At 41.3% G+C, this 15000-nt stretch overlaps 1 protein-coding gene across 1 annotated transcript in view; it reads right to left on the bottom strand.

The window, feature by feature from the left end:
* LOC308367632 (NLR family CARD domain-containing protein 3-like) overlaps positions 1-13466 on the bottom strand; it is a gene marked incomplete at both ends in the record, with an annotated part of 13822 nt that extends 356 nt beyond the window's left edge. Inside the window, 3 exons of the mRNA XM_080841603.1 lie at positions 6158-6328; positions 7472-9308; positions 13397-13466. Coding sequence (XP_080697729.1) covers positions 6158-6328; positions 7472-9308; positions 13397-13466 — 2078 coding nt within the window. The remainder of the gene's footprint in view (positions 1-6157; positions 6329-7471; positions 9309-13396) is intronic.
* Between the last annotated feature and the right edge of the window lie 1534 nt (positions 13467-15000).

Below are 15000 nucleotides of genomic sequence, written 5' to 3'. Positions count from 1 at the left end.
AAAGTCAGCTGTTCAAAAAAGGAGCAATTACAACTTTGTCCTTTTTCACCGCGCAAAGCCCACCATCACAATACCATTTATCTTTGAAGATATCAATTGCCTTCATGGCCTTATAGAAATAAAAATTAATGCTAATTCTCGATTTAACTAAATTCTTGGAAAATGCTTTTAGTTCATCTCCTGTATTGTACATCACCTTGTTTCTGCGGCTAATGGAGATGCCTAGTTTGGCCTGACAAACAATACAAATAAGAAGTTGACACTTTGATCTCTGCCTGATTGTCTGATTGTTTGAGAACCCAAGTATAAAACCTTGCTTCGTGAACATTGTTCCCATTGAAAACAACAGGAGGCTTAGTATACAAAATAAAGGGGAAAGCCCTTGAAGTCCATGAAGCAGTGGTAGATATTCTCTCTCCCAGCAAAGAGTTGACAATTGTCACTAATTAACCGCAATAGCCCCATGTAGGATCCTCCACTGAAGATCCCCAGTTCTTTTTGTCAATGGCGACTTGTATAAGACTCCCGAAACCGGTTTGGTGTTATCGTCAATGCCTAGCCTATCTCTCCAAACATTTTCCGTCCTGCCTTCCAACGTTCTCCTATTTGCCAGCTTCACTATATTCCTGTACAAGACTTTCCCCATAACTGAAAATAAATACATGCGTTTATGCTCTCCAGAAAAACAGTAAAGGGCTAGCATGGCCACACTCCTGCACTACAGGTGAAAGAAGAATGCCTGGGAAAACATCTTTCCCATCACATATTATACATCCCTTGTTAAACCCTTCTAGAAGACTTTTCTCCTGAAAATGTAACACCCCATTTAGTTTTTCAAGGAACCTCTCCACGTAACTCTCAGACTTAATCCCTAAGCAGGAGACTACTGCCTGGGAATTTTACAAGTTACAACCTGCCCTGTCAACCAAATGTCGCAGTTGCAAAACACTTTTTATAACACTTCAGATAGTCAGCAACCTCCTCAGGGTCCTTCCCTCCTCCAGTTACGAGGCAGTCCAGTTAGGAGCCAACAACAGCTTCTGCCTTTCTCACTAGCCTGTCTAGTCGCCCCATATGACTCTTTTTTATGCTGCCTCCCCAGCAAACCACAGATTAAAAGAGGACGGCGGCAACAACATACTGTTAAAACATGCACAGTAGTTTGTTGCAGTCATTGAAGGACCTTTACCTCCTCAGGAAGTAGAGCTGGCTCTGACCCTACTTGTAGATTGCATCTTGTTTTGCTGACCAGTCAAGTTTACCGTCCAGATTTACTCCTGAGTATTTGTAGGTGTTGACCAAGTTGTCCACCATGCTCCTTCGTCAGGTAGTCAGTGATCCAGGATACCAGGTGGACGTTCACACACATCTGCACAAGCTTGTCATTCAGTCGGAGGGGCTGGTTGGTTTTAAAGGCACTGGAGAAATAAAAGAACATGATTCTCACAGAACCTTTCACCTTGTCCAGATAAGAATGTGCCCTCTGCATTAGGTAGACAATGGCATCTTCCACACCCACCTTCTCCTGGTAGACAAACTGCAACGGGTCAAGTGCAGGGGGTACCTGGGGTATGAGGATGTGCAGTAGCAGTCATTCCAGGGTCTTAGAAATGTGAAATGTGAGAGCTACTGGCCTGAAGCTCACTGGGGTGTGACTTTTTTGGAGCGGGGATGAGGCAGGATGTTTTCCACAGATCAGGGACCTTCTCTAGTTGGAAGCTCAGGTTGAAGAGATGCTGCAGAGGCCCAACCAGTTACACATCGCATGCCTTGAGAAGTCTTGGAGAGACTCCAGAAGGGCCGGCTGCTTTCCTGGGACACCGTCTCCTCATCTCTCCTGTGACCTGATCCGCTGTGATGGTAGGGGGAAGGGGGGGTACTCTGTGTGGTCGCCTGAGGAAGGATTGCAGCTGTGGAGAGTGGGAGAGGGGCCAAATTGTCTGTGGTCAGAGTAGGAGGGAGAGGTGGATCCGGGGGTCAAGAGGGTCAGGGGGTTGTTGCATGTAGTGAGCAGGTAACAGCAGCTGGGGGGGGGAGGTGCAGTAATAGGTGTCTGACAGGCATTAACACCAGTGGCAGGGTTGTCAAACCTGTTGTAGAAGTGGTTAAAATGGTTTGCCCTCACCACATCCCCCTCAACAGTGCTGCTGCTCTTCTTGCAGCCTGTGATGGTTTTCACACCATCCCACACCTCTCTAATGTTGTTCTCCTGCAGCTTCCGCTCCACCTTCCTTCTGTATGAATCCTTTGCCTCTTTTAGCATGGTCTTCAGCTCTCCTGGTACCCCTCTTTGAATGCCCTCTTTTTCATGATGAGGAGATGTTTTGCATAGCAGGTTATTCAGGGTTTGTTGTTAGGGAAGCAGCGCACCATTTTAGTGGGAGCGCCAATGTCCATACAGAAGTTCAGGTAGTCAGCAGTGCAGTGTGTGGCCCCTTCATTGTCCTCCCCAAAAAAGTCCCGCAGCACACTCAAAGCAGTCCCTGAGGGTATCCTCTGCCTCAGATTTTTAAGATCTCTGTCCGCTCTCAACATAGTAAAGCCAGGTAGCTCCACATTGAGGTCTGGGATGTTGCTGGTTAGCCAGGTTTCCGTGAGGCACAGTAAGCTGCACTCTCTGTACAACTTCATGTTCACCACCAATGCTGCCAGCTCATCTCTCTTGTTGGCCAGCAAGTTTACGTTCCCCTTCACACACAAAGGAATAGCTGGTTTGAACCTCCACCGCTTCTCCAGGTGTCTAGCCTACCAACCCACCAGCTTCAACGGTTCCACGGTAAGGTCTCACCAGCTCCTCCGATATGAGTAAACTTTGCCGGCATGATTCCTTGACCGTAGTGTGATCAGCTGATCCCTTATGTGAACAAAGTTCTGACTGCCCTGTTGCAGTTGATTAATATGTGTATGTACACAGTGCCTTTGAAAAGCAAAGTGTAAACAGTACAAACTAACTTAAAAAAGCTAAAAAGACACACAACAACAGAGCTACTTGACAAGGCTGCCACTTGCGTTGGCGCCGAAATATGCTAAAAATAATAGTATAAATCATAGTTATGATCTATATTACTGATCATGAAAACTTAAGGACAATAAAGACATGTATAACACAAACCTTAATATCTGCAGTTTGCAGTGGGGACTAAACAGTCCGTTAGAGAGAAGCTGAATTCCAGAATCTCCCAGGTCATTGTTACTCAGGTCAAGCTCTGTCAGGGAGTTTGGTGACTGTAGAACAGTAGCCACAGTTCCACAGGACTCATCTCTGAGTGTGCATGCAGCAAGTCTGCAAAAAAGCATAACAAAATATTACTCTGCAATTAAAATTAAGCAATGCCTTTCTTAACCATTTTGGGACAGGGACCCACCGGTGGGATATTTTTTTCACATTGTCAAAACTCAGCAAGTTTTTGTCCTACAGACATATAAAGACAACCCACATGAACCTTGGACCATTTTCTTTTAAAATATATAAAGTTCGAAAATAAAAAAATAAATAAGTACTTTGTAAGAAGAATATAGCTGAGCTGATACACTCTTCAGTCTGTCAGTGAGTTTTCTGCTCCTAAGGACCCACCCATTAGCAAATGACAGCCATTCATATGATAAGTAATGGTGATTCAGTGATCTCCATTGGGCCATGGTGTGGCGTGAAAACCTTTGGGGGAAGTGAGCCACAAAAACATTCCAGGGCCATTATGCAATGGCCATTGTCTTTGTCTGAGGTCTGACAGGTAACTCATCAATATGCATTTGTAGGGAGACACATTTGGGAGAGAAACAGGTTACTCTGCTATTATAAATATGTAGTAGTAAAACCACACACAGTTTCTGAATGCTAAACTCGCATATGTATAGCCAACACTTATGCTTACAAGTTTCAGAGTTCAAAGGTCTTAGCTCAAAATCTTTACAATGTTTTTTTGTACAAATTCTGAGCACCTCTGAATAAAGGTATTTGTAAGGGTGATTTAACATTTAATTTAAGTACAATTTGATTGTGCTACATTCCTTTTACTCTAATGTTGTTATTGCTGATGTCCTCTATAACATAATCATATAAGCCACTTGTGCATCAATACTTATAGCTAGGGGAAATATACAAAAACATCAAGGCATGTTAGACTTCCTAAAAAAGTCAAACAGGCCTCTGTCCCTGAAGGGTTAATGTAACCTGATGAATGAATATAATGAAAGGGTGGAGTCAATCATTTACAATATCTCTGTTCCCTCTGGAAGAAGCACATTCTACTAAACTGTGAGCTGCCTTTTACTGTGCCAAGATGCGAGTGGTCCTGACTAAACATAAAAGGCATAATTAAGCAATAAGGTTCGAGAGGCAGTACTGTATCATCAATAACGTACTTGTTCGAGTTGTTAGGCCCGACGCGCAGCGGAGGGCCGGCAAACCCTCGAACAAGTACATTATTGATGATACAGTACTGCCTCGAGTACCTTATTGCTTTTATAACACGGTTGCCAGCGACTTTATGAATATTAAGTTCAATTAAAGTAAACAGTAAGCTGCCTTTCAGAAGAAAAAAAGTTGTAGACACCAAACGTTGTGTATCGCATTTCAGTAGCCAAGAGAAAATAGTCCCCCTTTGTGTGGCTGTTGCTATGCAACAGAAAAATAGCATTGGGATATTCACGTCTGTTAGCCTAGCACAAAAGATACGTGTGTTTCAATGGGTTTTTGGTCTAAGCGTTTGCAGTCACCTACAAATAATATTCGAGACTTTCAGTAAAGACATACAATACTCTGCAACATTCGTGTAGCACAGAAACAACTAACCGAGTCAATTTAGACATATAAAAAGTCGTGTAGATAGCTTAATTCACATGAAACATTCCCCACTACATTAGCCACAACACGCCGCCATCTTGGTTAGAAATGTCTTTTTGAGTGTGCACTGATATGGAACGCTCAGGTAGATGAAAACAGGTCGTACAGTTACTATATCGTTGATTAAGGCACACCCCGGAACTAACTCTCAGAATGGTGGATTCCATCTACCCGTGTTATAATTCCATCTACCCGTGTTATAATTTCCCATACATCTATCATCCTCCATTTGATGAGTTGGAGGGATGGGGGAAAACAATAGAAACTTAAAGAGGGATGATAAACAAGGAATTAACAGGTAGAAATTTAATTATAATCTCATGTGGAGGAAAAATTAAAAGGGATACAGGTAAAGTCTGCCACATTAGCGAAGTCAGATGTCACTACAGTTATATATAATATAAATCATAATTAGGGCTACATAACTAATCAGAAAATTCATGACGATAAAGATATGTATAGCACCAACCTCAATGTCTGCAATCTGCAGTGGGGACTGGACAGTCCGTTACAGAGAAGCTGAATTCCAGAGTCTCCCAGATCATTGTTACTCAGGTCCAGCTCTGTCAGGGAGCTTGGTGACTGTAGAAGAGAAGCCACCATTCCAGAGGACTTATTTGTGAGAGTGCATTCAGCAAGTCTGTAAAACAGAATAAAAAAAGTTAAAATCTTACTCTGAAATGAAAAATGATATCCCATTAATAATATACATACTGTTATATAAAGAGCTTCAACCCCTTTCATGCCAATATGCAGTTTATTCATGTAGACACTATACCTATACACTAGAGATGTACAAAGACATCATTATCTGTATCTTTATATTTATCTGTTCAACCAAAAACATTATCTGTCTCTGTATCTGAGACCAGGACAGTGCATGATTTATATCGGAAGTTTCATCAAATTGACACTTTTATTGCCACATAATTTATTGAAATATATATTTTCACACTGTACTTTACATCTCTCTTGACTTTTATTTTCAACAAAATGAAGTTTCATGAGCCGATGTAAGATTTGTTTCTGTCCCAAGAAAACATTCCCCTTCTCTTTTTCTCTAAATGAGTAACTTTATGATAACAAAAAAAAAAAAAGCACATGCTCTAAGAGGGTTGAGAGACACAAAATGAACAGGTGGAAATTTAGTTAGAATCTTTTGTGAAGGAAAGCAAGCAAAAAGAGATACTGTTATAATCTGCCATATAAGCGATCTCAGGTTATCACTTTGCTTATGTAACAGTATAAATAATAGTTGAGGGCTACATAACTAATCAGGAAATGCATGACAATAAAGCCATGTATAACACCAACCTTAATGTCTGTAGTTTGCAGTGAGGACTTGAAAGTCCGTTAGAGAGAAGCTGAATTCCAAAATCTCCCAGGTCATTGTAACCCAGGTCCAGTTCTGTCAGGGAGTTTGGTGACTGTAGAACAGTAGCCACAGTTAAACAGGACTCATCTCTGAGTGTGCATTCAGCAAATCTGCAAAATAGCATAACAAAATGTTACTCTTAAATAAAAACTCTTCTGAAGGTGACCTGATGATTGAATATAATGAAAGGGTGAAGGCAGTCATTTCCAATACCTCTGCTCACTCTGGGAGAATCACATTCTACTAAATGGGGAGCTGCCTTTTGCTGTGCCAAGATGAGAGTGGTCCTGACTAAACTTAAAATGCATAATTTCCCATTGGAGGGATGAAAGACAAAATATTACTTTGAAATTATAAATAGGTAATGCTGTTGACAAAGTGTACAAAGAAATCAATGGAAGGGGTGGAGGCAACTACAATTTCCAGTTGAAGTGCTGATGAGTTTTTCCTTCGAATTCTAAATGCACTTCTACATTTGACATGACAGTAATAACAGACTCATACACAAATGGGGTCAACCCCTATCATGCCAGTACACAGTTCATGTGCACACTATACACACTAGAGGTGTACAGATATGTCATTATCTGTATCTGTATCTGTTCAACCAACAACATTATCTGTCTCTGAATCCGTATTCAGATAGAAGATCGGGACAGGGCGTGGTTTATACCAGCAGTCACATTAAATCCAACAAAACAATGTTGTAAGCTCTATTCGAATACTCCCTTGTCATGCAATTGTTGAGTCTTCTAAACATCAAATTATACTTCATATTGGCAAGTACACTTATAATGTTTCCTACCCTGATAATTACCATGGTATAACACCATTCATCACATAGACACACTTCACCATATACTTACACCTACATACTCTTTTACAGTAGGCCTCACTGGACATAATGAGATTAGTAGATCAATCCAAGTAATCCACATCAGTCTAGACACTAAACCACTCTATATGTGAAAACCTGTTATCAAGGGGCAGATTTAACCAATGTGCTGCAGTAAAAATGGAATATTAGTCTCTTATCTCATGACTCTCACACATTTATGCATCTGCTGGTATATTTAGATGTTTCATACTGTACATCAGCAGTAGATAGCAGTGACATCAAAACTATGAATCAGTCATGCACAGACCTGATGAACATAATCTTACCAACACAAGTTCACTTTTTGTCAAGAATAACAGTTATAAAACAAGTTGTTTACATATAAGAAATCTATCCGTATCTATTAGAAACTCACCGTCCCTTTCTGTAGCATCTCAGAGCAGGGAGCAATCTCCTGCGTCCCTCATCTGATGTGTTGTATTTCTTCAGGTCAAACTCATCCAGTACCTCATCAGACATCAGAAGTATGTGGGCCAGTGCTGAACAGTGAGCAGGAGACAATTTCTGTTTGATGTTCTTGGGTGACTCCAGATATTTTTGTATTTCTTTGTGCATGGAATGATCGTTCATTTCAAATAAGCAATGGAAAAGATTGATGCATCTTTCAGGAGAGAGATCTTCCCTGTTGAGCTTCTTAATGTATTGACGTGTTTCCTTGATGCTCTTTGAGCTGCTGTGTTTGCGATTCAGTAGACCTTTCAAAAGTCTCTGATTGCTCTCCAGAGAGATGCCCATAAGGAAGCGAAGGAAAAGATCCAGGTGTCCATTCCTGCTCTTCAAAGCCTTATCCACTGCACTCTTAAGTAGCACATGTAGATGGTCGTTAGATTGTAAGCCCAGCATTGATTGAAGAGACGATAAAACAGATGGACTGGGTTCATGTTTTTCATTGAGAAGGGATTTTAGGGCCTTGAGGTTCTCAGTCACATAAGAGTGAAACACAAACACAGCTGCCAGAAACTCCTGGATGCTCAGATGCACAAAGCAGTACACCTTCCTCTGGTGAAACACAGATTCTTCCTTGAAGATTTCAGTGCACATGCCAGAGTACACTGAGGCTTCACTGACATCAATGCCACACTTCTTCAGATCTTTCTCATAAAACATCAGATTGCCATTTTCTAGATTCTCGAAAGCCAGTTCTCCAAGCTTCAGTAAAATCTCTTTCTGAGATTTAAGAAGATTAGTTATATCTGTCTCAGTTCCACTCTGATACTTCTGATCCTTCCTTCTGGTCTGAATGAGTAAGAAGTGTATGAACATCTCAGTCAGAGTTTTTGGAATGTATTTAGTCTTGTCCAGCATCTGCTGAAGTACAGTGGCTGCAATCCAACAGAAGACTGGGATGTGGCACATGATGAGGAGACTCCTGGATGTCTTAATGTGTGAGATGATTTTGCCGGCCTTACTCTCATCACTGATTCTCTTCATGAAGTACTCTTCTTTCTGTGGGTCATTAAACCCTCGTACTTCTGTCACCTGATCTATACACTGAGCAGGAATTTGACTGGCTGCTGCTGGTCGTGAGGTTATCCAGATGTGTGCAGAGGGAATCAGACTTCCTTGAACGAGGCTTGTCATCAGAACATCCACTGAAGATGTTTGTCTTAAATGAGATATCATGTTCTGGTTGAAATTCAGAGGCAATCGACTCTCATCCAAACCATCAAAGATGAACACAACCTGACAGACTTTGAATTCTTCAGCATCCTTCAGCTCCTTCAGTTCAGGATGGAAGTCAAGCAGAAGCTTGTGGAGACTATACTGATCACTCCTGACCAAATTCAGCTCACGGAAAGGAAGTGGAAATATAAAGTCTACGTTCTGATTGGCTACCCCATCTATCCAATCAAGAATGAACTTCTGCACTGAGACTGTTTTTCCAATGCCAGCAACACCTTTGGTCATCACAGTTCTGATGTGCTTTTCCTGTCCAGGTAAGGGCTTGAAGATATCATTGCAGTTGATAGGTGTGTCTTCTTTGGTGTGCGCTCTGGATGCTGACTCTACCTGCCAAACCTCATGTTCCTTATTCACCCCTTCACTCTCTCCCTCAGTGATGTAGAGCTCTGTGTAGATATCTTTGAGGGGTATCTCAGCTCGTGGTTTGATAATGCCTTCAGATTTATTCTCAAACCTCCTCTTCAGACTGGCTTTATGCTTCTCTTTAACTCTCCTAAGGACTTCATCAGCTGTATAATCATGCAAAAACATGAAAAAAGGAATTGATTTAATAATATTGCTTGCAATTGATTAAGAAACACAATATAATGTTGGCGATACTTAAAATATTTAAAATAGTAGTTTATTAGCCCCTTCAAACATTGCAGATGTGTTTACATTATAACAACACATTACTGCTAATTGATGCCCATGGGTTCCATTAATGCGGCTATCATTTCTGCTACTCACTTGTTTGTTTGTGTCCACAGGTGATGGAGTCATCAACTCCACACATGGACTGATCCTTGGTCAGATCACCCCTCCAAACACTACAAAAACAGAACATTAAGATAACTTAATTACATAAACTTAATTACTTCATTCCATCATGTGTAAGGGTCATTACTACTATTAATGTTACTATTCAGCCAATCATATTACACCTTCTGTGCTCTTGAAGCATCATGTTGATTGACTGGGATTGTTTATAGCTCAGTCCTAGCAGATATGTGTGCTTCCAAGACTGTACTGTGTACAGTCGTGGCCAAAAGTTTTGAGAATGACACAAATATGCAGTTTCACAAAGTTTGCTGCTTCAGTGTCTTTAGATATTTTTGTCAGATGTTACTATGGAAGGCTGAAGTATAATTAAAAATATTTGATAAGTGTCACTGGCTTTTATTGGCAATTACATGAAGTTAATGCAAAAAGTCAATATGTGCAGTTTTGACCCTTCTTTTTCAAGACCTCTGCAATCCGCCCTGGCATGCTGTCATTTAACTTCTGGGCCACATCCTGACTGATGGCGGCCCATTCTTGCATAATCAATGCTTGGAGTTTGTCAGAAATATTTTTTTTTGTTTGTCCACCCGCCTCTTGAGGATTGACCACAAGTTCTCAATGGGATTAAGGTCTGGGGAGTTTCCTGGCCAATGGACCCAAAATATCAATGTTTTGTTCCCCGAGCCACTTAGTTATCACTTTTGCCTTATGCCAAGGTGCTCCATCATGCTGGGAAATGCATTGTTCATCACCAAACTGTTCCTGGATGGTTGGGAGAAGTGGCTCTGATATATATAGATATATCTGAAATAGAAGCCAGGCAGCAATTTGCCCCGCCGATCACAGTAAACATGTGAGTTAAGGCGAGACACGGCAGGTGAAATATCGATTTTTTTTCATGCCCTGGTCAAATTTGAGATTTTGGGCTAGTTTTCCTATTGATCTTGTTATTTTTCATACTACCATAAAGAAAAATCGTCAAAATTACACATTTAAGTGTCTGTTTCACTGTATTTAGTTCAGCCGCGGCATCCATTTTCTCCTAAATTTACCAAGAATTCTTCCTTCGACCGCGTCTTTTTACACGACATCTGTCATATCTGGTATGATTTTAAAGCTCTGAGCCTCGACCAGAAGGCTGTGAAGGCTGTGTGATCCAAATATGGGCATTTCCTTTCTTTTCAGTAACCAATCCTGACTTTAAACTCGATTCATTGGCTGACGGCGCTTTTCTGCTAACGTGATTCGCTCAGTGCCTCACGTGTTGTCTTTAAATACGGTTTTCTCAAAATGAGTGTTTTTTCATTTTTAGGTGCACATTTCTCAGCCAGAAAATACGTCCAACACAATTCCCGGAACTTTCAACCTAAAAGCCATGTCGAGTACGGGTACAAGCGCTATAGCTGTCAGTGTGAGTCATGATTTTTGGAGTAATACCTTCGCAATATCCTCCTGATCAAGGCAAAAGGGACTGCAATTTGCAGTTGAAGGATCCAAAATATGAAGATTAACAATGAAGGGGAACACAACAATAATCGAAGCCAAAGCGTACAGGTCTCCATAAAAATTTGAAACCCCCACAACCTCTTCATTAAGTGCAACAAACAAAACCTTGTAGACTAGTCATTTTCTTTCACCACTTTGTAAGATCTGTATATACTATTTCAAGCTAGCTAATGACCTACACAGATTCTGTATTATTGTTATTTACTCACTCTCGGGCGGTATCTATCTCTCTAGCTAGCTAGGGTGGTGGCAATATAGAGAACTGGACAGCAACGTAGCAGTTTGGAGCAAGATAGCTGCAAGTAACGTTAAAATTTGTTCAGGGATGTGTGTGCATATTGCTGAAAGTATTTCACAGTCACTCTAGTGATAACTTGCTTGTAAAATGTTGATCCTGATGTAATGCTATGGCTTTAGTATCAGAGTATCAGGCTTTAGTATCAGATCACCAGGTTATTGATCTCAGTTTGTGCCTTATGCATACCTTGGGATACCCAGGGGTAGGTTGCCCATTCACAAAATGCTACAAAGATTTAAATAAAAAAAGTTCATAATGGCCTTTTGGTACGTTTTGTTCAACATTTAATACAGTATGTTAAGCTCCTGGAAACTAGCTGGCATTTGCTATGACTAACTACAATAGCTCATCTTGCAATTTTACAGGCGGTAACATTAGCATTTTGACGGTAACATTAAAGCAGCACAACGGATCAATAGCTATTTGCTAAAGGTATGCTAGCAGCTAAAACTAATGAAATCTCTTGAAATGTGCTGACTTTGACATTATGACAAACCAGTTACTCAACGACTGTCCTTACACAGTCAAACATCAAGCAAGTGCAACACAAGACCAAGCAAGACACAAATAAGCTACTTACTAGATCGGCATATAGTAAACAAGTCAGAGCGGCGGGCTGCGGCAGGCGAAACTACAGAACGCAGTTATATGCCTATGGACCCTGTTATCACCATGGCACAGGGAGGATTCTCCATATTTAAAGTCATTGTAGCGCCCCAATTTTTTTTTAGCTGTTATTTTAAGGTTAAACTGCATATCCTAACCCTAATCCTGAAGTATAATTGTTGCATAATGGGGCTTTAACAATTTGATTTAAACATTATCACATTTGTTGGACAAACAAGGGTATCACTTAACAATAAGACTCCATTATAAATGGTTTATAAATGGCTTATAAATAGGTTATTAATTAGGTTGTACACCCTTTGTAAGTCATTAAAAAGCCCCTATAAATGAGTTAAAAACAGTTTTTATACGTCGATACGGGCTCACTATTTGGGAAGATCCCCATCTTGGCAATCCACTGTCTATCTCTTAACTTGCTCTACTAGCCTAATTGCACACTACCTACCATTCTTGTATCTGTTACTAGAGATTAAACCCCAGGAGGGGGAGGGCTCACAACGTGCCCCCTTCCCCCAAAAAAAACTTTACAATAAGGCTCCATTTTGCCAGTTATAAATATTTGTAACTGATTACTAGATGATGATGTGTTTCACACTTTACAATAAGGCTACGCTTTGCCAGTTATAAATGTTTGTAACTGATTAATAAAGGGTGATTTGTTGTGTAATGAGTAGTAAGCAGTAACTTGATCTTGGATTGATGGATAATTTATTAATCCAGAGGGAAATTTGAGGACATCCAGTAGCATCCGCAGGTCACATCTGGACTTCCCCAAAGCCTCCTGGTCATCAGAGTTAAAGGCAGAGGACCGTGCTTTGAGCTTAGCACGGACATTGCCATTTACCCAGGGCTTTTGGTTTGGGAAGGTCTTAACACTGACCCTAGGTACGACATCATCAATGCATTTGGAGATGTATGAGGAGACAGAGTCTGTGCATTAATTGATGTCCCCATCAGCTGCAACAATGCTAATGGATTCAGCACTCCAGCGTGGAACTGCCTTAGAAACCGTTTTTTCCTGTTTTAGGCGCTTTCTGTAGGTAGGGATTAGCATAATGGAGGTGTGATCTGATCACCCTGGGTAGGAAAGTTTATGTGTTGATAGTACGCTAAAACTTTCCTCATATTGATCCTATTGAAGTCTCCAACAACAATAGAAACTGCCTCAGGGTTAGCATCCTCAAGTCCATTAATTTCTCCGTATAGTTCCTCTAACACGCAAGTTTTGTCCGTCTGCGGTGGAATGTGTACTGCTGTGATAATAACGGAGCTGAATTCCCGTGGAAGGTAGAAGGGGCAAATTTTAATCGATAACAGCTCCAGGTCAGTGTGCTGAAAGTGTAGCAACATCTGAGCCCCAGCGAGAGTTAACCATCAAGCATATCCCTTCTCCCCTGCTTTTACCTGACTCGGAAGTCCTGTCCTGCCGGTAAATGGAGAAGCGGGTCTGAGTGACGGCAGAGTCAGGCACCATAGGATCCAGCCAGGTCTCAGTAATTGCCAGTAAACAACAGTTTGCAATGTCCCGCTGGGAGTTTATCCGTGTGTGTAGCTCGTCCACTTTATTGTCCAAAGATTGCACATTCGCTAGTAGAATGCTTGGAAGCGGTGCGTTGCAGTATCTCGTCCGAGATCTGCACAGGATGCCGGCTCGCTTGCCTCTCTTCTTTCTCTTCCGTCGGCGTATTGGTAAACATACCGGTGGTAGGAAAAAGGAGCCAGAGCAAGAAATATTCTGTTTTAAGTGATGAACTAAATTTCCAAAAGTACCAGTCGATCATACTGAATGAGGGACAGTGCAGTACGTACAAAAAAACTAACAATAAAAACATTTGTAAACATAAAGCTGCGTAGTGCATGCAGAGCCATTGTCAGTGCGACCTTCCTCTCGGCACACTCTCCAGCCAGTTGCATTAGTCATCAACAATCAATACCTCTTTGAGTACAAATCATTTTTACTTGTCCTTTTGTGACGAACCCCTTTGGGTTCGTCTGCTCTGCCTGTTTTGTCGGTATTATTGTGGGTAAATTGTTTGATTGTGTGTGCAGGCTGTGTTAATTCTCTCTCCTTCCAGGTGGCAGTGATCAACCACCTGGGGGGGCGTGTCCCTAACCTATAAAGAAACCTCGGGGGAGGTCGGGAGCATGAGAGAAAGACAGCAAGCTAGCAACCTGATGACTGCATGTACTGCGAGAGCAGACTTTGATCGCATGCGTTGACCCTTTGTGACAACTTCAACTTTGAATTGGAAGTTGGACCCATGTGTATTTGAAACTTTTGATAATTGGAAATTGGACCGTTGTTTGAAATTGGAAATTAGAAATTGTGTAAACTGAATTTTGTGATTAAACCTTTTGGGCCCTATCTTGCCGATCAGAAACGCAAGTAGGACGGCGCCAAGCGCAAGTAGCTGTGTGGGCGGCTCTATGGCGCAGTTGCTATTTTAACGGCGGAAAAAACACACTTGCGTCCAGCGCAAGTGTCAAAAGGGTTGGTCCAAAGGAGGTTACTCAGCCATAGGTGTGGTTTGGGCGTAATATGCAATAAACCAATCCGAGCGTCATTTCACATTCCCTTTAAGAGCGAAAAGCGCATAGTCCATAGCGGCTTGTTATTTTGATGGCGGAATTACCTGGTGGAAGACCGGAGAAGTTCACAGCCGAGGAGACCGACGTGAGATTTACACACATTTTTTGGCCATATATAATTACAAGGAAAATAAAGTATTTACCACTTGAGGAAATCATTGTGATATCCATATCCAAGATATTTAAAAAATAAGCATACATGTAGCCTACACATTGACCCAAATGATTCAGGTTAATTGAAGCTGCGTGACATTTGATTTATTGTATGGCTTTGTAAAAAGCCGGGAGATAGATATATATGGGGATGCGAGAAACCCTCCAAAAGTAAGCAAAGTCAAGCAAGCATGTCAAGATATTGCCGTGATTGTTTCTGCAACGGGGCACCCGAAAACGTTGCCGAAAACGCTATAATGACGTCC

This window comes from Sprattus sprattus, assembly GCF_963457725.1.
Source record: "Sprattus sprattus genome assembly, chromosome: 1".
Taxonomy (NCBI): Eukaryota; Metazoa; Chordata; class Actinopteri; order Clupeiformes; family Clupeidae; genus Sprattus; species Sprattus sprattus.
This window is presented reverse-complemented; position numbering and strand designations above follow the sequence as displayed.